Here is a 22,896-nt window from a genome sequence, read left to right on the forward strand (position 1 = left end):
GCCAAGGGAGAGGCCTCAGAAGAAACCAGCCCTGCTGACACCTTGATCTTGGACTTCCATTCTCCATACTGAGGGGAAATGAATTCTGTTGTTTAAGCCACCCAGTCTGTGCTATTTTGATATGGCAGCTCTAGCAGACTAATATAGTTGTGTTCTTGTAAACAGATTCTGAGTGCAGGGCTGTGTGTGAAGGTTTACAGGAGCAATGTCAGGAAATCCCGTGTGAAAACAAGGAAGGCGGAATTGGGCAGAGGAAGAAATTGAGCTATAATGAGTGTGCCACCAAGGTGGTGTTCTGGAGCTGGGATGGCCCTTCAAGGACTGTTCCAAATCGGGGAAAGGGGCCTTTGTTTTCCGACATCAGTCATTGTCAAGGTGAAGGAGGGGTGGTTATTTTGCCCCCCAAAGAACACTGGGTAATGTCTGGAGACATTTTTGGCTATCACACCAGGGGATCGGGTGTGTGCATGTACACTGGGGGAGCGGGTGCATGCACTACTGGCATCTAGTGGGTAGAGACCAGTGATGCTGCTGCCATACATCCTAATGCCCAAGACAGCGCCCCCCCACAACCCCATCACCCCGCAACAAACAGCCACCTGGCCCTGAATGTCAATAGTGCTGAGATTGAAAAAGCCTCCTGACATCAGCAAGCACTGAGCTGCTCTGGCTAGGATTTAACCTTGGGCAGACCCCTGCTGCTGATGGCAGTTCCCAGTGAGGGGTGAAGCTGTGAACGTTCAGCAGCCTCGGCTCCCAGCAGCTGGGGAATGGGTGTGTTTGCCATGAAGAGGATCTAGGCGGACCAAAAAGCACTTGATCTGGCCCCTCAGACTTCTTTCTAATAACGATGACAACCAACCATGTTCAGGGCACTGTCCTGTGAGTTTTACATATGTTATCCTCTTAAGCCTCACAAAAAGCCCAAGAGGTGGATTTTATGGCCCCTATTTTGTAAAACAGTAATCCAAGACTCAGAGAGGTTAATCACTCACCCAAGATTACCGAGCTAGTAAGCTACCAAACCAGAATTTGAATCCGGGGCTGTCCAACTCCAAAGTCTGGCTCTTTCGCAAGCAGGAAGGACAACCTTTCCTAAAACAAGAGCAGTACACATAGCATACAGAGGAGAAAGAGGATGGGCCGCAGACTTAACCCAGAACGGATAGAAATCCAGCCTTACAGCAGCCAGAACCCTGAAACAATGGCTGATACTGTGCAAACATTTCAGGGGCCAGACCCTGAGCTCGGGCTTCCTGGAGAGAGGCCTCCTGCCACCTCTCTATCCAGAAACGTTAATGGTTACCAGAATTAATCCCTTGGATGAGGGGACTTTTTTTTGCCTCCTTGAGGAGAATGCAGGGACCTTAGGACTTTGTGTGATGACAACAGTAACCTTGAAAAAGGAAACAGTAACTATGAAAAAGGAAATAAAGACACTTCCCAGGAGACAATGGTATAAAAATAATTTTTATTTGCTACTGTAAATAAAGTAGTGCAAAGAGTAGTTTGGACCCACAGTATTGCAATTTATTTACTACCTTAGCAGCATACAGCGTAGACAGTCTGCTCTTCCTCTTCCTCCCTCTCTACCCGTCCTCACCCCCCGACCCACCCACCCACCCACACACACACACACACACACACACACACACACACACACACATCTCTATGCAGCCGCAGACCCACCCACCCACCCACACCCACACACACCCACACACACACACACACACACACACACACACATCTCTATGCAGCCGCAGGCAGGAATAAAGGGTGGGGAATGAGACTATGAGTTAGAGGCTTGTTTCCTGCGTACTTCACCGCTGCCAGTCTATTCTAATGGGTAATTCGTGGAAAAGACTAGACTTAAATACGAAGAATTTTCTAAATGTTATTTTATGGATTGCAAGTGAACGGTAAATGATATCCAACAGTGTCATTAAATGATTCGGAAGCACTACAGCCCTAGAAAAATTCAAGGAGAAAAACGTAAACCCAATTTACAAAGCCATCGCCTTCCCTGTATTTCCAGCCTTAACCCATTTACTTCAATGTGCCTTAGAATTGCTGGGTCTTGGATGTCACATGGAAATCTGTCCATGGGACTGTGAGGGGTAGGGCAGTGGCAAACACACACACCAAATATTATCTAACTGGTAGAGAAGTCACAATTTTCTGTTTTTTAATAAAAGGGAATGAACAAGGGGCTAAGATTCTTAAAATACATCTCAGTGTATAAGGATTCGGATACACCACAAGGCACACTCTGACTCCCCCATACACACAGTCATTGGAAATGGACATCCGCAATGACCCACTTAACCTCCCCGACATGTCCCTGTGATCAGGATGCTCCTTGTATTTGTTTGATAACCTTTGGTATAACCACTGTCTGCTCTGGGTATTTCTTTGATTTAAAGAAAAAAAAAAAAAGACACCAAGTGCAAAATTCACATCCAGTTGACAAGACATTTAAGGTGTATAATGCCCCAGCCCCAGCTATCCAATACCAGCTGTTGAAAGGATTCTCTCTCATCTGGAGAGACATGGAGTGCACAGTTCACCCACGTGGCTCCAGGTTATTGGTGACGGTGGGCTGGTCCTGAGCAGAGGCATCTGCAGCTGGAGTCACAGCTGGACTTGCAGTGGGGGCAGGAGGGTCTGGGGGGGCCCGGGCTGGTGTCGGACGGGAACCGCTGGCTGCAGAGACACATGCACAACAAGTGCTGAATATTCAAAACAGTACGTGCAGGATACACAACCACACCTAGACCCTTGCAAGCTAGGAGAGATGCTTCTAGACTAGTGGTCCTGGCGCTAACTGGAAGAGCAACTTTGGACCCATTATCTAGGTTCTTTGGACTTTGGTGTCCCCTCCTATAACGTGGCAGGTTGAAATAGATGTGCAAAGATCTCTGGGATTCTAAGTCCTGCATTTATTCTGTGACTTTACAGGGGTATGTAAATATTAAGAAAGAAAGAAAGAAAAGAAAAGCGGGGGAGAGGAAGGGAGGGAGGGAGGAAGGAAGGAAGGAAGGAAAGAAGGAAGGAAAGAAGAAGGAACTCCTCAGTCTATGTTTCCTATGGTCATCTCTCTTTTTTTTCACCTAGTATTGATGCAATGCAAGCTCTGGATTACACCAATCAATCAGAAAGAGTGTTGGCTTCATTCACATTCTGATTCCATTTGGATGATATGCCAAATTTGATTTAAATTGAATTATTTAAGTAAATGTGTATACATTTTGGAAAACACAATTACTAGGTTTCATTGTTTTTCAACCTACCTTTAGTGAGGAGGTTGAACCACCATAAAGGTTAGGGAAGCTTATAAAGTTTTATACTTATGTCAATAGTTTTCAAGTGGGGATAATTTTGACTCCCAGGGGACAGCTGGCAGTGTCGGTAGACATTTTTGGTTGTCACAGCTGGAGGATGGGGTGCTACTGGCATTTAGTGGGGAGAAGCCAGGGATGCTGTTAAGCATCCTAAAATGCCTGGGCCAGCCCCCCTCCCGAACAAAGAATGATCCAGCTCCAAATATCACTAGTGCTGAGGCCCACACACCTGCTTTATGTACTAAGGCCGCAAAGTATCCTGTCCGTAAGATTGTGGGCTCTGGGACCCGGATGCTCTCCCCTTTATCAGTTACGTGACCTTGGACAAGTTACCTACTCTCCTTCTGCCTCTAAAAAATGGAGAAAATAAGAATATCTGTACCTTATTTTGCTCTTATAAGGATTAGATGAGTTAACGTATATATGGTTCTTAGAACAGTGTCTGGCTCGCCTAGGTACTCAACAGATGTTAGCTCTTACTACTAGTGACCTGGTTTACCATGGAAATGTGTTCATTTATCAATTTCTGGGGCCTCGCTTGCAGGACTGATGAAAGAGTTGGGGCGTTTGTTTCTGAGATGCTTATAGTCCACGTTTAGACCCCAGTAGCCTATGAAAATAGCCAAAACTTTGAAGCCAGAAAGCCCAGAGTCACATGGTCCTTACAGTTACCAGCTGAGTGATCTTGAGAAAGTTACTTAACCTCTCTGAGCTTCAGTTTCTCTATCTGTAAAATGGCGGTACCAGTTTGCAGGGGTGTGTGACATACAGCTAGCACAGTGGCCATGGTTTGTGCGAACAATTGCTAGTTTGCCTTTAAGCAGTGCTCTTAAGCTCAGCAGTCCTTGAGTCTCATACAATTTTCAGTAGGTGGGACCATTTTTAAAGGTTCCCAAATGTCCATCCTGAAATGTACTGACTTATAGAAGATGCCATCACTTGTTGACCATCTGACTTCTAGATAAGCTCTTCAAGATTTCCACCTGCAAGAGGCTCTACTAGGAAATTCCGGAATGGGTTCCAAAGCCTCTGACCTTTTTGAATATGTAAAGGAATTCTCCAAGGAACCCCTTCCAATAGCTACAGAAAACCTTGTGAATCCAGAAACTGTTCTGAAAGAACAGGATAGTGGTAGCGGTGGGGAGGGGACCCAGGTGTTGCATAATGATGTGACGCTTCTAGGTCAAAGCCATCACTCTGGCAGGTGATCTAACCACGGCAGGGACCATGAGACCCAGTGATGCAGTACAAAGACCATTTGCTGGAGTCAGGAGACCTGTTCTGGGCACGTCTCATTTATCTACCACTAATAGGTGACTTTGGGGTAGATACAGAATGGCAGACATTTCAGTCCTAAAATGCTTGAATCTCATAGGCTTTTTGCCTTCCTCATCTGTGAATTGAGGGGCCTGGATTAAATGGTGTCCAAGACTTCTTGGGCCCTAAGAGTTATCTTTCTGATGATTCTCTGAGGAAGTTAATGAAGTACTAAGGCACGTATTTTTCCTTTTCAAGCTCAGGGAAATGTTTAAATCACCATGGTAACAAGATAAATCAGCAATCAGTTTTCTGATTAAAACAAAAAAGTGCCACTGTGTAAATGTAGAAGGAATGCATAATTAGCATCTCCACCACTGAAATCTTCTTGTCAGAGCATTAACAAAAGTGCTCGATGTTTCGGCAGTAAGTTTGTTATTATCCATGTGAGAACTCCCATTTCCAGCAGCAGTTTGCAATCACTGGACAAACCCCCCAACAGCCCGTCATAATTTTAAAGTGGCCTCTGTCTCCGATCACCTGGAATCTGTCCTAATTTGATTACTGGATTAGAATCAAGGTAATGAGGAAAATCAGTGTGCTGCTTAAAAAATTAGAGTCTATTCCTGAGTCAAAAGCGATTTTGGGATTATTTGCTGCTTGAGGGATCATTTTCTGTACATTAGTGAGAATAATAAAGAGCTGGCCCTAAGCTGGCAGACTGCAGCCCATGGGCCTCAGGTGGCTCGCTGCCTGCTTCTGTATGGCTTGCAATCTAAGCATGGTTTTTGCTTTTGAAATGGTTGAATAAAAATCAAGAGAAGAGTACTATTTCGTGACATGTGAGAAACATATGAGATTCAAATCTTCATGTCCACGGTAACGTTTTATTGGAGACCAGCCATATCATTTGTTTTCCCGTATTGTCAATGGCTGCTTTTGCACTATAATGAAAGTTGAGTAGTTGTGACAGAGATGGCCCTCAAAGCCCCAAATGCTTATTATCTGGCCCTTTACAGAAAAAACTGGCCAACCTCTGTTGTGGACCACTGCGGGAGAAATATCTGCTTGCCAGTTGACCAGATGGGAGCATAAAGGAAAGACGAATAGGAGAGAATATATTGGGTGAATCCAGAGATAATAGAATATTTACAAAGATGAAGGGGGTGGGGTGGCTAAGGAGGTGAGGGAGGGAAGCTCTGGAAATCATATACTATGAATAAGATCTAATCTACTTCATTTGGGCCTCTGGATCCAGCAGGGACCAGTCCACGTATAAGATCCATGTCATTTAAACATTTCTTATGAGTAAAGATACCGGGAGGGCAGCAAGGGTAATGAGATAGGAGAAAAGTAAAATCTCACCATTAAATCACTCTGACTTTAAGGCTGCTGCTTTTTGCATGAGTACCACTTTGTGACATTTTACTGTAATTTTAGTACCTCATTAACTGGAAATGTAGAGGACAGGAAAAGAGTAGGAAAAGGTTTAATTAATCTTGTTCGTATCATCTTACTCTTTTTAAAAGACCACTTGGCTAACCACTTAGGCAAAAAGGATGAGTTGGCTTAAATTATGAATGTTTTGAATAGGCTGACATTGGTTTAAAAGGTGACCACGTCGTGCCCAGAGCTGGTAGTTTTGCAGATCTTGCTCTATACTGTGTATTCTATTTAGACGTAAAGTTTACACTAACACGAGGAAGGCAGGACTCTCTCTCTGAAGCGGTCTTTTACATTTTCTCCCTCTATTCTTCCCTTTACCTTCCGCCAGGCAGCCAGCCAAGGCTCCATGCCTTTTCAGTCTCAGGGGAGATTTGTGGCGGGGGACAGAAATGGAGATGGTTCTAGACATACTTTACTTCGGGATTTTTTGTTTTTCCAAAAGCCTGGGTCCATTAAAGCAATTATGCTTGGCATCCTTGACAGGGAGGGGGAGAGGGAAAGTGCTTTAGAGATGCAATGAGGCAGGGAAAGGAGGTTTCTGGAGTGTGGGAAAGTTGCTGAGCCTGGCTGCGGGTGTACCCCAGCGGAGCCCTCACCTTGCCCTTCAGCAATCTGAGAAAGGAAGACCTGGCAGAAAAAAAAGTCTAAGGTGCTCAGCTTTGGCAAAGACAATGGGACTTGTAGGTGACCCAGAAGCTGCAAAGCCGACGGACCTGGAAGGATGGCGTAGGCCCAGGGCAATGTGTATTCTGCTATCAGACTGGTGACCATCTGAGTGGTTAGTGCTACCAAAAACCCAGGGACCTTTGCACGTCCCTGGGAGGCATCAGCTTCAAGAAAGACTGAGCTGCCTGGTAGTATGCAAGCTAGGAATCAAAATCAAGTTCCCTCAAAGGAAATGAAAGAGATTTTTTTGCATAAGTAATATTTTTGTGGACTTGTTTTGGTACGCTAGCGAGACTAGTCAGTATTTTTGTTTAGCTGTTTTTTTAAAGAAGTTTTATGTTTTAGAAAGAGTCTAATAGCATGGAAAAGCATGCTAGGCTCTGGTAGTGGTGTCTGCTACTTACTGAGGTAAACCAAACTCTTTAAGTGTAGGTGCTACCTGGTGTCAGCGTGCTTTAATTGCAAGTAAAATGCCCTAGAGGGCATTACTCCTTAGGAGCTACCGGGCTAACATTTCTTGAGTTCTAAATACTTTACTCAGTGTTCTCTCTTTGGGGTCTCTCAACTACAATACGACATAGGTGTACTACTAATTCTGCTGTTTTAGAGAACAGGAAACTAAGGCACAGAGAAGGCGCCTCCCTTGCCCAAGGTCACACAGCTAGTGACAGGCCAGCATCTTAGCGGTCTGTGCTGTTAGCTACTGTCCCACACGGCTAGCCTTCTGAACACAGGACAGTTTACTGTGGCAAGTGTGGTGAAGTGTTGACTATATATCACAAAGCGTATAAACTCAGGAGGAAAATGAAGGTAGTTGGAGCTGAACACAAAATGGATGGACAGCTCAATTTAAAGGTTTGGCCATAAATCATTAGTTTTTAAAAACAGCTGACTGGAAAAAATGCAAATCACAAAATGACAGAGATCCCTAACTTAGAGCACAATCCTCCTACCCAGCACCTTAAGGGAGGCTCTTAACTCTCAAATCCTGTCCCTCTCTACTCTGGCAGTCAGCACCTAGGCTGCGTTCCTGTGCCGGCTTAACCACGGCCAGGGTTACCACCAACATCTACTACATCCGTCACCTTCCCACGGGGTGGCTCATGGACCTCGGGCACCAACCAGCTCCTCGGAGAGACGCCCGCGGTAGAAACTCTGCCCGCTGAGGGACACCTGCAGTGCTTCTCTCCTGCTTTACTATGCTTCCATCCCCCTTGCCCCATTGTCCAATCACTGATGGAGTACCCTCTTATTTCAAACTCATTGACAAATTTGCACTTATATGGAGGACTTTAAAAATACGAAAATAATTTACTACATATTTTAATTCAACACTAGTCCTAACAGGGCTGGTAGGTACCACTGTAGGGGCACGTTTAGGAAATATGTGGAGACTCCTTTTTTTTTTTTTTTTTTAACTTCTATGCCCTTACGACTCTAAGTGTGTGGAACAGCATCGTGAATGTAACCTGAAACCTTGTGAGAAATGCAGGATCTCAGAGGGTCACCCACAGACCGACTGACTTAGAATCTGCATTTAACCAGATCCCTGTGTGATTCCTGTGCACCCTGAAATTAAGAAGTGCGGGGCTAGAATTTACATATTGAAATACATATTATTTTATTATAATTCCTTTCTTTTTATTTCTCCTTTATATTGCTGCTTAGGGCATTATTTTTAAAACTAAGTGTGTAGGCAGATTACTTGTCATTCATTTCAAGGTACCAAAAAAATGTGGTAAAAAATACATCTTATGTAAGGGGACAGTGGGCCAGCGGCAGATGGTAGCCACTGTTTTAGAGTATCATAAGTGTGAAAAAGTTCAGAAGTCTGCTGCCCTACATCCTTTCACGGACTCTATTTTGTGATTTTGGGCAGACCACGGCATTCCTTTAGCCCCAGTTCTTCATCTGTAAAATGAAGGGCATAGAATTAAATTATTTTTAAGATCCTATCCAGACTTCTCCAATGGTCACCGAAGGGTAGAGGTATGTACAGGAAGAAGCAAGTGAAAGAGTTTGAAAAAAATGAAAAACAAATGAGTGAAAGAGCAAAGGATACACAGGAAGGGGAAAGTATATCAAAAGGCAGGAGGGACAGGGAGATGGGAATGTGGAGGGACTGATAATGAAGCTATGGAAAAAGGAAAAAAAGACGACTTCTGATAAAAGTCATTCCACCAGCCCATGAATTTTCATGGCTACCAGCTGGCATAAAATCATAAAGACAATTTTCAGCTCCTCTAACGGAACCGCATTTGTAATAATCATAACAATATTTCTACAGAGTAAAAAAGACAAAGATAATCTGAAATGGAAAACACTGACAAGATGCAAAACAAATGCACTATACCTGGGAACAAATTGAGGGATGGGACAGAATTTGCATGAGGAAAACTTATCAGCCGGTGTGCTACAGGGCATCAAACCTGGAAGGGCTTTTTTTTTTTTTTTTTTTTTTTGCGGTACGCGGGCCTCTCACTGTTGTGGCCTCTCCCGTTGCGGAGCACAGGCTCCGGACGCGCAGGCTCAGCGGCCATGGGTCACGGGCCCAGCCGCTCCGCGGCATGTGGGATCTTCCCGGGCCGGAACACGAACCCGTGTCCCCTGCATCGGCAGGCGTACTCTCAACCACTGCGCCAACAGGGAAGCCCTGGAAGGGCTTTTGATGGTTCCTTGTTAACCTCCTCAGGTAAATGGGGGAAAATGACTCCATATTAGCCTCTCGGAACAGTGGCTTCTGTCTCACCATCAAATCTGTGCCGAAATGCACTTCTTTTGCTTTTCATTATCTGCTACACAAATAACGGCTGTGCCGGTGCTCAAATGCCATGTCCAGCCCTAATGTGTCCATTTGTAAATGTCCCTGTTGGTCTTCGTGAGTGATTCTGTCCTTCTGTAGCTGCCAAGATGGCTGGGAATTAGAATTCTCCCCTGAGAGATGTTTGCAAATTTGAGTACCTACTAAGTGTGAGATCATAAATGATGGGACCAAGGCCTTCCTCTGACTCAGCTTATGGCATCATAGGGAAGATAAACATGACAGTTAACATTATTGAGAGGGTTTTATATGCCAAATAAATACAACAGCTAACATTGAACTACAGTAGTCATTTTGGTGTCATGTGTATTTTTTTCACTGAACCCTGAGAAGTAGCTACTATTTTAACTTTATTTTTTTTTTTTGTGGTACGCGGGCCTCTCACTGTTGTGGCCTCTCCCGTTGCGGAGCACAGGCTCCGGACGCACAGGCTCAGTGGCTATGGCTCACGGGCCCAGCCGCTCCGCGGCATGTGGGATCTTCCCGGACCGGGGCACGAACCCGTGTCCCCTGCATCGGCAGGCGGATTCTCAACCACTGCGCCACCAGGGAAGCCCATAACTTTATTTTATTGATGAGAAATTGGGGGATCAGGAAAGTGAAATAACTGGCCGTAAGTCACACAGCTAATGAAGAGCTAAGCCTGAACTCTCAACCTAGCTAGAAAGGACTGGGGTGCCTATCTCCTTAACTACTGCCCTACACTAGCTCAGAAAAGAAATAGTGACTAGTGGAATCCACACTAGACTAACTGCTGGCTCTATTGTCCCCCTAGGCCCCTCCCTGTGAATCTAAGTGGCTGGGTATTTTTACTCATCACAAGTGCTTGTTTATCATCCTACACATTTGATTCCTCGACTGGGATAAATAGGAAGACTTCGTGCTGGAGGGGGCCTCAGAACTGGGTTTTAAGACACACAAGGTATAGTTTTGATAGCAGGTGTATTTTGAATTGGAGAAGACATTTTTGTTCAATTTCTTAAGCATCTTATTTTTAAAAAATCCTTGCTTACTCTGAAAAATGTAACAATAATTGGAGCCTTCCATCAGCCAGAGATTACGAGACAGCCCTAGGGGTAACCACCATGTGAATGATCCTCCTAACGAAAGGAAGTAGAATGGCTAAGGAGGGAGAGTGTCATTTTTCTAGTAAGGAAAAGGAATCCCTATATTTTTTTAAAAGATTTTTTTTAAATTAATTAATTAATTTATTTATTTTTGGCTGCATTGGGTGTTCGTTGCTGTGCGCCGGCTTTCTCTAGTTATGAAGAGCAGGGGCTACTCTTTGTTGAGATGTGTGGGCTTCTCACTGCAGTGGCTTCTCTTGCTGCAGAGAACAGGCTCTAGGCGCACGGGCTTCAGCAACTGCAGCACGCGGGCTCAGTTGTCGTGGTGCACACGGGCTTAGTTGCTCCGCAGCACGTAGGATCTTCCCGGACCAGGGCTCGAACCCGTATCCCCTGCATTGGCAGGCGGATTCTTAACCACTACGCCACCAGGAAAGTCCCTCCTACATTTTTTTTATATTGCCCTGGCTTTTTATAAATCTTTACCTGAGACAGACTGGCAATACTGCACGGTCCAGGCGATCAATGCAGACAGCAGGAAGGTTCCCAGAAAGTAGATCTGCAAACATCCAAAGCACATGTCAGATGACTGACAAAGGGTAGGGACCATGAGGACAGGGCTGAGGGGAGACAGTTCCTACCAGGGCAGAGTGCAGGGTGGCACCCCAGATAAGCCGGAGGTTAAGGTAAAGCCAGGCCAGGGAGCAGGGACTGAAGGACTCCTCGCTGCTGTGGCTCCAGCACCTGCAGACAAAATGCACAGTGTTGCCAAACTTTGGTAGCATTACTTACGACCGATATTTGCAGATCCTCAAACCCACATCCTTCTGCTTTGGGTCAAATGAGCACATGCAAAATGAGAGAAAAAAGAAATAAAACCAGTTCTGAGGGGTGTGAGCCTGTGCTGAAATTCTAGGATCCTGGCAAAAATCTCAGAAAAAGGTCAGTCATGTCCTTCATAAAAAGACAGGTCAAGGAGGACCTTGCAGCATAGGAGCTGCCAAGTAACACTTTTATCTGAGTGTCTGTGTCCAAAGTCCAGACACTGGGATGCCTCCCTATCTTGCAGAAAAGCATCATCTTATTGGACACTTTATTTTTTCCACTCTCGTGGAAAAACTTAGTCAGCATTTTAACTTCAAATCAAGCACATTCTATATCTTAATCCTCATATACTAGAAAAGGGAATTAAGTTTGGGTCCAGCTGAGTGTTCTCTAATAAAAACAAATCCTGAGCCCTTTATAACCACTGACATTAGAAAATAAGACCAAGGTTAACTTTAACCAAGAAGCAAACACCACCCACTTGGGTTCCTCCAGTATTAAAGAGACTCTGAACTCACCTTTCGTACAGTTCTTGGAGGATGGAGATGTTATTAGAATGGATAGTCGGGTCAATTTCCAAGAAATCCAGAATATGATGTGGGATTATAGCACCTTCCTCAATTAGCAGGGCCAGGTTAAAAAATCCCTGAAAACAAGCCACAAACCAAACTCATTCACTCCTTATAATAAAACCTAGACGGACACCCTTCATCAGAATGTAAACTTTTACAGCCTCTAGATTTTTTTTTTTTTCAGTCCCTAGAGCCAGATGGTTTTGTCATCTTCACTGATGAATTGTTTCCCTAAATACATGCATCTGAGAAACTTATTTGCAGGAGAACCAGGAGGCTTTCAGAGGATGCTGTGTCCCATCTGCTCAGAAGCCAGTCAACTGGGGGAATCTGTCCTTTCCTGCTCATTCTCTCAAAACAGAACTCGCTGGAAAACATGCCCTTGTATCATCAACAAACCCAGAATATCGACTCAAAGGCAGTGTCCGTCACTTATAGACTATACCCTGGGTCACCATCGGTATGTCAGAATTCCAACAAACGTGGCTGTGGGTGTGCTCGGGGCTGACATTCTAAGAGGAGAGGGCCTCTGATGCGCACAGTAACGTGCCGGTGTTTGTCCGATCTTTCCTAGGGCAGCGAGGAAAACCTCCTCACCTGATTCCTTTCGGTACAGACCCTCCACTCTGGTACGCTTCCCCACCTCCCGCTCATTATATATCTTGTTCTTGACCCATAGAGGTAGGACCTGCCTTACTGGGCTGTGCAGGGCCAGTAAAATAACACAGTTAAGAGCCTGATGGTTGAAGTGCTTCACAGAGGATGGAAACTCTTATAGGACCTGGAGGAGATGCACTGTCCATCATGAGCTGAGCATGTGGCCAGACCAAGAAATAAACAAAAAATGATGCGTCACTTATTATTACGGCTTTACAAATTCCACTGAATTGTTGCCCTTCAAAGAATTCATAGTCATGCTTTAATGACTTATATCCTCCCTTTCCTTTCATTTGGTTGAGTCTAAATAAAAATCACCATCCCCCAGGTTGTAAAATTGCAGGAGTCTCAACTCACAAGCAGGCTATGTGATGATCATGATAAAAATAACAGCAGCTGGCATTTTCTGAGTGATGCTATATATGAGGCTTTGTTCTGTTATATATATATATTCACTTAATCCTCACCACAACAAATTGAGATAGGTTCTGTTATCCTCTATACTATTATTACTAGGAAGCTGAGGCACAGAGAAGTTAAGGAATTTGCCCTAGGTCATACAGTTGGAAAGGGGATTCAAATGCAAGCAGAAAGGATTCAGAGCCTCAAATCTTAAGTTCCACCTTGCTGCTAAATAACCTCTAAATAGATACAAGTATTAGGTGTCTTAAAATTTCACACACACGCAAGCAGAAAATAGACTGTTTCTCCACTCTTTGAAAGAAAGGTTCTCTTAAAACTCTAGGTATTAGAAGAAAAGAAGAAAATGACTTTATAAAATTTTAAAATCTCTGAACAATGGAAAAATAACAAGATTAAAATAAATGAGAAAATGGACTAGGGGAACATTTGTATGCAATGTAATAGCTTAAGGTTCATTATCTACTGGGCAAATGTATAAAGAACTAATTATAATTTAGATTAAAAAATATCAAAACTCCAATAGATAAGCAGACAAAGAGTAAGAATAGAGAATTCACGTAAGAAAATATAAAGGGTAAATTATCATAGACGAGTATATGTAAAAGTGTCCATCCCCAGTCAGTCAAATACATACAATTTGAAAGGATAAGGAAGGATCAACTTATAATCATTCAATTAGCAAAATTAAGTCACGAAAACATCCAATGCTGACAAGATTTCAGTGATCCTTTTATACTAAGCACTGCTTGGCGATACATTAATTGGGAAACAGTTTCAGAAAGCAAATCAGCAATATACTATGATTATGTAACCATGAAACCATTTAGACTGTTTGACTTAGCAATGCCATCCCTCAGATTATAATGAGATTATTCAAATGGAGGTAAAAGATGGAAATATGAGAATGTTCATTGTAGCACTTGCTATAATTGCAACACAATAGGAAATGACCTTCACGTCTTCCTTAACAGACTATAAATCCCATGAAGGCAAAACTATTGTCTATCTTTTAATCTTGTGTCCCCACCACTAAGCAGTGTCTAAGACATGGCAGGACTATATAAACATGTGTCAAATCAATCAATAAATTATCAAACAAGACAATAAATGTCCATCAAAAGATAAAACTGAATAAATTACAGTCTATCAGCTCAGCAGCATATGGGGCAGCAGTTAAGAGTAATAATTACAGAGACCATGCAATAGAATACACCCATTCCTACAATACGTGAGAAGAAGCAGATTTTTCAAGTGTCCCGTGTGCTCTAGTTACCACTAAAGAGACCCACTGGCCTATGGCTGGGACTAGAAAGGGACATGAAGACTGAAGGAATTAAAAAAAAAGAAAAAGAAAACCCAAAGGAATAAAGCCCCTGACATGGAATTGTGGTGCATTCTTTGATTTGTTTTCTCTTTAAAAATTATTCTTGGGCTTCCCTGGTGGCACAGTGGTTAAGAATCCGCCTACCGGGCTTCCCTGGTGGCGCAGTGGATAAGAATCCGCCTGCCAATGCAGGGGACACGGGTTCAAGCCCTGGTCTGGGAAGATCCCACATGCCACGGAGCAACTAAGCCCGTGCGCCACAACTACTGAGCCTGTGCTCTAGATCCCGCGAGCCACAACTACTGAGCCCATGTGCCACAACTACTGAAGCCTGCATGCCTAGAGCCCGTGCTCCGCAACAGGAGAGGCCACCGCAATGAGAAGCCCACGCACCGCAACAGAGTAGCCCCTGCTCGCCACAACTAGAGAAAGCCCGCGCACAGCAACGAAGACCCAACGCAGCCAAAAATAAATAAATAAAAAAAAAAAAAAAAAAAAAAAGAATCCGCCTACCAATGCAGGGGACATGGGTTCGAGCCCTGGTCCGGGAAGATCCCACATGCCATGGAGTAACTAAGCCCATGTGTCACAACTACTAAGCCTGTGCTCTAGAGCCTGCGAGCCACAACTACTGAGCCCACATGCTGCAACTGTTGAAGCCCGCATGCCTAGAGCCCGTGCTCCGCAACAAGAGAAGCCACCACAATGAGAAGCCCACACACCACAACGAAGAGTAGCCCCCACTCGCCGCAATTAGAGAAAGCCCGTGCGCAGCAACAAAGACCCAACACAGTCAAAAATAAATATATAAAATAAAAAAATTTATTTTAAGAAAATTATTCTTTAACGTTTTTATAACATCGTCTTGTGAAAAAAATAAAAAACCAGAACTGAAAACAAAAAAAATTAGGTCCAGGCCTAATTTTGAGTAACAACATATATCATCTAGGGGAGTTTGGCTCACCAGCAAATCCTTTTAGTACCAACTGCTATTTCATTCCAGAAGAAATAATAATAAAAGGATAGATCATATCCACTAAGCATACTCAGTGCTGGGCTTGGTGCTTTACATCCAACATCTCATTTAATCCTTGTAACCTATGAGGTGGATGTTATTATTATCCCCAGTTCACAAATGAGAAAACAAAGAGTCAGCGATTGAGTGACTTGCCATATACAAATAGCAGTGAAGGCACAAAGATGTGGGGTAAAAGTAAAAGTAGTACCTCCTTTAAAAAAAAAGACTAAGATAGGGGTGAGTTTCCAACTTTTGCTTTGTGATCAGATCACAAATCACACAAGAAACCTGTGGCATAAGAGGGTAACAACTATTCCAGCTTCCATCACGAAACAGCCCTGAGATCCTCACAAGAGAAGTCCAATTAGCAAATGTAGAAGGAAGGAGAGAAACAGAAAATCATCATTGGCACACTACAGTTAGTTGTTGTAGGCAAGATTTACTGAAGGATACTGAAATCAGTGGGCAGAAGTTGGAGGAGAAATCAAATATTTGCATCGTTGCAAATTATCTCCCCAAGATATCTATAAATTAGAAAGAGAAAAATATTAACTTGACATGGGAGAAACCTAGTAGAAACCACCTTCACCGAGTGATTGAGATCAGCCTCACCAATAATAAGACATACTGACACTATGTATGCCACATATGATACACTGAGAAGGACATATAACATCTGGGCTATCCTTGCCCCAAATGCATAATCTCAGTCTATTCACGAGAAAACAGAAGACAGACCCAAATCGAGGGACATTCCACAAAATATCTGACCAGTATTCTTCAAAGGTATCAACATCATGAAAGACAAGCAAAGACAGAAACTGTCCCAGATTGAAGAGGACTAAAGAAATATGACAACTAAATGCAATGTGGGATCCTGGAACAGAAAAGTCATGTTAGTGGAAAAACTAGTGAAATCCAAATAAAGTCTGAAATGTAGTTAATGGTACTGAACCAACACTGATTTCTTAGTTTGATAATGATATTGTGGCTAGGCAACTTTTCTATAACTTTACAAATATTCCAAAATAAGAAGTCTCCCCCACCCAAAAAAAAAGGTCACTGAGAACGAAGTCCTATCACTAAAGTATTGGCTCAGCTATGCAAGCAAACTACTTCCCACTTCCAATTTCTTGAGTTCCTACCTGGTGAGCTAGTTTGATGGAATCTGGTAGAAAGACCCTTGGGTTTGGAGCCAGGAGACCCGGGTTTAGGCTCTGGCTGCTTCACCTACTACCTGCTTGTTTGGCCTTGAGCAACTTATCACCTTGTCACAATCTTGATATTCTTTCCTATAAAATAGGTCTAATTATCCCTACTCCCACGAGATTGCTGTGAGAATGGCAGGGGAAACAAAGTAAGTGCTCAATAAAGGTTCGCCGTTCCGGTTAGTGTCCTCAGAGAGGTTTTGTGAGGGGCTCATGAACACGGATGAGAAGTGACTTCGCAACCTCACAAAGAAGCATCACCAGGGGCTCATCTCTGTTGCCGTTTACCTGTGAGTCTCCATCCAGCGCTGCTTGGGCATACATCTGCACAGACAACTCAAGGTCTTGTGATTGGTTTTGGTGGCCATAGTAGTAAAGGTCTCCCATTTTCAAATACGCTGCAGGACAAAAAGGACAGGTAGTTTTATTTCAGACCGACCTTTTAAATGATTGGCCCGTTTGCATGACTGAGAGTTTTTCCCACCAGAATCTGGATACGGATAATCTTTAGGCTTCCTTGACGTGGGGAGGGAAAAAAAGATTCTTGCGCTGAGAACTCCCATTTCTAGACACATTTTCTTGCTTCGCTGTGGGTAGCTCTCCTAAATGGGTCTGTTTGTGAGAATCACAGTCTGCAACATCGCAGCCCCAACAGCCAAGGTTGTCTGGGGCACCGAGATTTTGCTGCCTGGGTTTGATGACTGATGCATATTTCTTTACTCTGTTTAAGCCATATATGTTACCTTTCCTCTGAGGAAAAAGTTTTGTTTGAGTGTACGTATCACTCAATGTCCAATCAGAAGAATAGAATCTTCTTCAGGTAGTTCAAAAAAGGGATTTTAACACTGGGAACTGGTTACCCGGGTGTTGGAAGAGTTGAAAGGGCAAACGGGGAACAGTAGGCAACCCAGAGATTAGCAGTGCAGGAAGCCACTACCTTCCTAGGCCTGGGGGCCAGCTGAGACCACAACAGAGGATGGACGGCCAGGCAGGAGTTGGAACCATGGAAATGCAGCCATTGCCAGAGACACAGCCCAAAGCAGAGAGAGAAGGGGAGAAATACTTGCGCTTCTCACCTCCTCCCACCCTGCAATTTCCTGCCAGCGCCTCCCATTGGCTGAAAATAATCAGATGTCACTGGGCAAAGGAGTCTGGGAACTGTAGTTACTGAGGGTCAGCCCTCTATCACACAGGACAGAACCAGGAAGACAGGGAATCCATCTGAGGGCAAAAAGGCAAAAGGCTGGCCCAGAGAATCTCTCCCGGATAGCTTTTTCTTTTGAATTCTCGCTGATTCCTTAGAAATGGTGGGTCCAAGCATTCGATAGACAATGGATGAAGAGAAATGTATTGCTTGAGATTGAGAGCAGAGTTTAGGGAAGATCTTAATAGCCGAGATTTTTCACTCTGTTTCTTAACTGTTTAGAAATATTACACTTCACACAAAGCTGTTAGATGTTTCCTGTTACTAAAGATTAAAAGCCTCCAATGCTTCAAGTTAGCACCCATTTCTCTATACATACCAAAAGAAGGAGCATCGATTTGAAAAACAGAGAAATTATAGTATCTCCAAACACAATTAACATCCAAGTACCTCTTGGCCAGGTCCTAAGGGGATGAAGGGGGAGAAAAAGTTAACTCATTAATATTTCCGCCAAGTGATTAATTTTGCCTCCATAAAACCCAATTCATTATCCTTAACCTTAGAGCTTCTAGTCTGAGGAGAATACATTTACTTACTGGCCTCTCCTCACAGATGTGAGCTAAATTTGTCTGTGACACTTCAATTCCAGTTTCTGCTGCTAAAACATAATACAGCAAAGCTTCGTGCCTAAAAATAGATGATTAATAATAAATTTCATAGAGTGGCTCTTACTAATACTCACAGAGAGCTTTATATTCACACGTAAGAGGGCACAAAATAAGCAGTTTTTTTAAAACCACAAAATCATGAGGTTTTTTTTTTTTTTTTAAATAAATACTGTTGTTAAAAATACTGCATGCACTGATTTATTTTCTCTCTTAAAAGGCTGAACTCACGGATAAGGTTGGGGAGCTAGTTGATACAACAGCTACCTCTACCGGCCGAATGGTACGTCGAGTCTGGCTGGGGAGCTGCCTATTAGCTTTGGGTCCTTGAAACCCTTCCATCCTCCATCCTCGCTTAGAGGAGATAAGTGGTATTAAGAAAAAGCTCTGCACTTTTGGGTCCTGTTTTGTGAAGGGCTTTATGGGGCTTACGACTCTGAACAAGCTTAATTAAAGCTGAGCTTCTGTGGTACATTAGAAGTTTGGCAAAGGAGAGGCAGTTTGCAAGGGGCTTGATACCAATGGCCAAAAACACATCTGAAAAAAAGTAAATATTCGACACCACTGGTAACTGAATAATTGCGAAACAATGAGACCACTTTTCATTTGTTGAGACTGGCACCTGATTCACAATACAGATAACGGCAAGAGCTTGGGGGAAAATGGACCTATTCCTACAACCACTGTTTTAGTGGGAAGCCAATTAACGTGATAGTTAAATGTGAGGACTCTTACGAATGTACATACCACCTGGCCCAACAGTTCTGCCTCATGAGGGTTTATTCTAAGAAACAATCAGAAACATGTGCAACAGAGGTCGTGGCAGGGCTGTTTCTATGCATGGGGGAAAGAAAAGAAACAAATATCTGAAAATCAGTGACTAGTTCAATTAACCCATGGTACAGCCACTTTCAGACGAGGCCATTAAAAATGATGTTGAAGGGTATTCAAAGACGCAGAAAAATGTCTATGCCAAAGTTTCCACTGTGTAAAAGAAAAAAACAGGATAAAAAAAAAGTGCAATTTCATTTTCGTAAAACAAAAATAAAACTGAATCCACACATGCACACACACACGCGAATGCATATATGCAGGAAAAAAATAAAAGCTACCAAAATGCTAACGGTACTTATCTCTAGGTGGTGAGAATGCAAGTGATTTTTATTTTCTTTTTACTTATCTGATTTCCTCCATGTTAACCATAAATTGTTGTTTCTAAAGCTTCTTTTCATTGTCAGTAGCTGATATTAAGAGCTATTTCCTAATTTTAGCTCCATCTAGGAAATGGTTTAAGAAAGGGTGGGGGGAGGTTGGGTTGGGGGAGTAAGTAAGCAGATCCAGAAGTCATCTTTTCTACATGGCTAAAGCACCTCCTGGCAGGCCATCACGTGGGGACAGAGGGAGGTGACTGGAGGGTCAAATTAGGACGGGCAGACCTTCAATCAGACATACTGCAGGTCACGGCCATGTGGCTGTTGAGTGTGCTGCTTCCTGGCCTCCGAGACACCCAAGGCAGCCGACCAATTAGGCATGACTCATGCTAAAGAGACAAGGCTGGCTAAGCAGCTTCCCCTGCGAGGACAAGCCACGTAAGAGAACCACAACTGCAACTGCAACAACACAAAAGACCCCCAGACATTTTCTTACATAGCTTGCACGAATCGTGTTTGGTGACAAGAATCCTCGGCGCGGACCCCAAATGGGGGAACTAAATTTGAGGGAAGTTCAGCAGAAAGACTCCATCATTCTACAATTAGGTCCCGTTCCAAAGGTCTTATACTCTCAAACACTCAGGTTTGCCCCAGTGCCTCAGTTTCCCCCACTGGATGGATGAGGGAAGGAGATGGTGTAGACTTGACGGCCCAAGGTCAAATATCAGGTCGGCTCTCTCTGCTGCCCTAACTGGATGAAATGGGGTTCATATAACTGCAATGTAATAAAATGAGGTTTTCTTAGATAGCAGTTGGGCAGACTGTTAGAATTTGGGAGTGGAGGACACCAGGTTGACACTTCCTGTAAGAACAGTCACTATGATAAATTTTATAAAGACAGTACCTTGCCTCTAAAGTTACTTGGAAGATGGGGGAGGGAAGGGAGGAACACATTTTATAGGAAGACTTCAATTGACCAATTATTGTATAAGCCGGGAGGAAATTTCACAGAATTCTCAAGTATTTCCTTTGAGGAAGTACTGAAATCACCAAAGAGATGTCTAAAAATATTGATGTCAATAGAAGCACTGAACAGAAATCCACCTCTGTCTTCCATCTTGCAGAAGCCATCAGCAGAGGCCGTACACTCCAAAATCACCACCATCTGTTTTCGTATATTTTAAGTGTGAACTCTAGGCAAGGGTCAGAACACTGAAGAACAGACTTTCTCACCTTAAGACTTTGGAGACATGACACTTCTGCAGAAACCCTATCTGCACTTAGCCTCCTAGCACTTTGCTCTTACTTGTGCCTCAACTGAGTCTGCCTGAAAATATTAATTACAGATATTTCTATCCTTATAATTCATGGAATAAACATTTGCTCAGTATGTGCTCTGCGCAGGAGGACCAAAGCCACAAAACTACACTGTCCTTCTGTGAATTTCCTCAAGGTTTAGGAAGCGACCAGAGGTCAGCTTTATTTCTTTTTTTTTTTTGCAGTACGCGGGGCCTCTCACTGTTGTGGCCTCTCCCTTTGCGGAGCACAGGCTCTGGACGCGCAGGCTCAGCGGCCACGGCTCACGGGCCCAGCCGCTCCACGGCACGCGGGATCTTCCCGGACCGGGGCACGAACCCGTGTCTCCTGCATCGGCAGGCGGACTCCCAACCACTGCGCCACCAGGGAAGCCCTGGTCAGCTTTATTTCTGATGCACTGAAGTGAAATAGTCCCCAGGCAGTCATTCTGATGGAGGGTGGGGGGCTGGGCAGGGATGCAGAGAGGAGGGGATTTAGGGTAAAGGATGTGTGTAGGAGCACACTTGCTACCCTCCCACTTCAGACTCGGCACATCCATTTATAGAACTTTTATAATGATACTTCTTAATAATCAATCCTTTGGCTGCTTTCTGTGAATTGTGAATTTGAGTATCTCTGAGCAGTTTCTCAAACAATTCTATTGTTTTCTCTGGGTTCTTTTCTGCCAATGTCTAAAGCAGCCCAAACTGGAAGGATAAAAAAAGAATCCTGGGGTCTCAGTGGAATTTAGGACCCTCCTCTAAGGCAAAAAGATGAATCTCTTTCAAGTGGAATCTTGCATGCCTGCTTGTCTTGCCTCAAGCTTACTAGAATCTGGCTAACCTCCTGGGTTAATTAAGTATTTGGGGTATATTTAAGACAAAGGACAGTAAAACACTTAGCTCACAGATGAAACACACAGAGGGGTAAGACACAGAGAAATGAAACACGACAGGCGACCTCTCCTTATCGGACTTTTCCTGGTGTCCGAGGATAGCCTCGGGCATGACAACATTATCTTCAGTATTTTGCCTAAACAGCAAAATGGCCTTTTTTTCATTCACGCTCCTCTTTCAAACTATCCCATATAAATCTTGGAACAACACAGAAAGGCACAAGCTCATCAAACTGACACATGTAATTTGAGAATAACGTCCAGAATAAATTCACTCACAGAAAATGAAAAAAGGGGATGGACTTGGGACATTGATGGATGACTTAGTTCTATTACAACAAAATAGATGGGACCCAAAAAATTCCACGTTGCAGTGTGGGGAAGCCAACGCTCATATATTTCCAATTTAACCCCTGAGGCATTTGGAGACACCGAGAGAAGGAAGAGAGAAAAGCACTTTGTCTCAAATATATTTTGACAAAGATAGTCCCACTATAATGGATACTAAGTTTTTCTTCCTGTTGGTAGGAAATGGTCTCAAGTCCAGATTAAGACATATCTTTAACAATACTTAGCATGAGCATCAAAATTGGCAAGGATATGAAGAAACAGATATTTATATGTGGTTGATAGGACCGTAAATTGGTAAAATATTTTGGAAAACAGTTGGCATTATCTTGTAAAGTTGAACATATGGTTAGCCTGTGACCCCACTCCTAAGTTCATATTTTAGAGAAACTTTTCCTATTTGTGGCAGGATATGCATAAACAATGTTCATGGCCACATTGTTCTTAAAAAAAGATGGGAAACAACCCAAATGCAAGTTAATATGAGAAGTGGTAAATAAATTGTGGTATATGACAGCAGTGAAAATGAATGACCTACAGGTACATGTATCAAAAGATATGAATCTCAGAAACAACAGGTGAAGTAAACAACAACAAAAAAAGCAGCGAAGAATTATATATAATATGATTCTAATGATATGAAGCTCAGAAACAAGTCAAATCTATTGCTTAGGAATATATCCATATATAGCAAAACTATAAAGAAAGCAAGGGGCAGAGCAAGAACAAGATTCAGGGCAATGGTTAGTTCTGGATATTGGGGCCACGGGTG

General features: G+C 43.4%; 1 protein-coding gene across 2 annotated transcripts in view; it reads right to left on the reverse strand.

Moving 5' to 3' along the window:
- Window positions 1–1,738: 1,738 nt before the first annotated feature.
- SEL1L3 (SEL1L family member 3) overlaps window positions 1,739–22,896 on the reverse strand; it is a 99,353-nt gene continuing 78,195 nt past the window's right edge. For both annotated transcript variants that reach the window (XM_024119451.3, XM_028492083.2), the window contains 7 exons: window positions 18,366–18,456; window positions 18,149–18,233; window positions 16,914–17,023; window positions 11,942–12,069; window positions 11,240–11,342; window positions 11,085–11,157; window positions 1,739–2,703 (listed from right to left, as the gene is read on the reverse strand). In XM_024119451.3, the coding sequence (XP_023975219.1) occupies window positions 2,564–2,703; window positions 11,085–11,157; window positions 11,240–11,342; window positions 11,942–12,069; window positions 16,914–17,023; window positions 18,149–18,233; window positions 18,366–18,456 (730 nt within the window). In that variant the 3' untranslated portion in view covers window positions 1,739–2,563. The remainder of the gene's footprint in view (window positions 2,704–11,084; window positions 11,158–11,239; window positions 11,343–11,941; window positions 12,070–16,913; window positions 17,024–18,148; window positions 18,234–18,365; window positions 18,457–22,896) is intronic.

This window comes from Physeter macrocephalus, chromosome 7 (genome assembly GCF_002837175.3).
Source record: "Physeter macrocephalus isolate SW-GA chromosome 7, ASM283717v5, whole genome shotgun sequence".
Taxonomy (NCBI): domain Eukaryota; kingdom Metazoa; phylum Chordata; class Mammalia; order Artiodactyla; family Physeteridae; genus Physeter; species Physeter macrocephalus.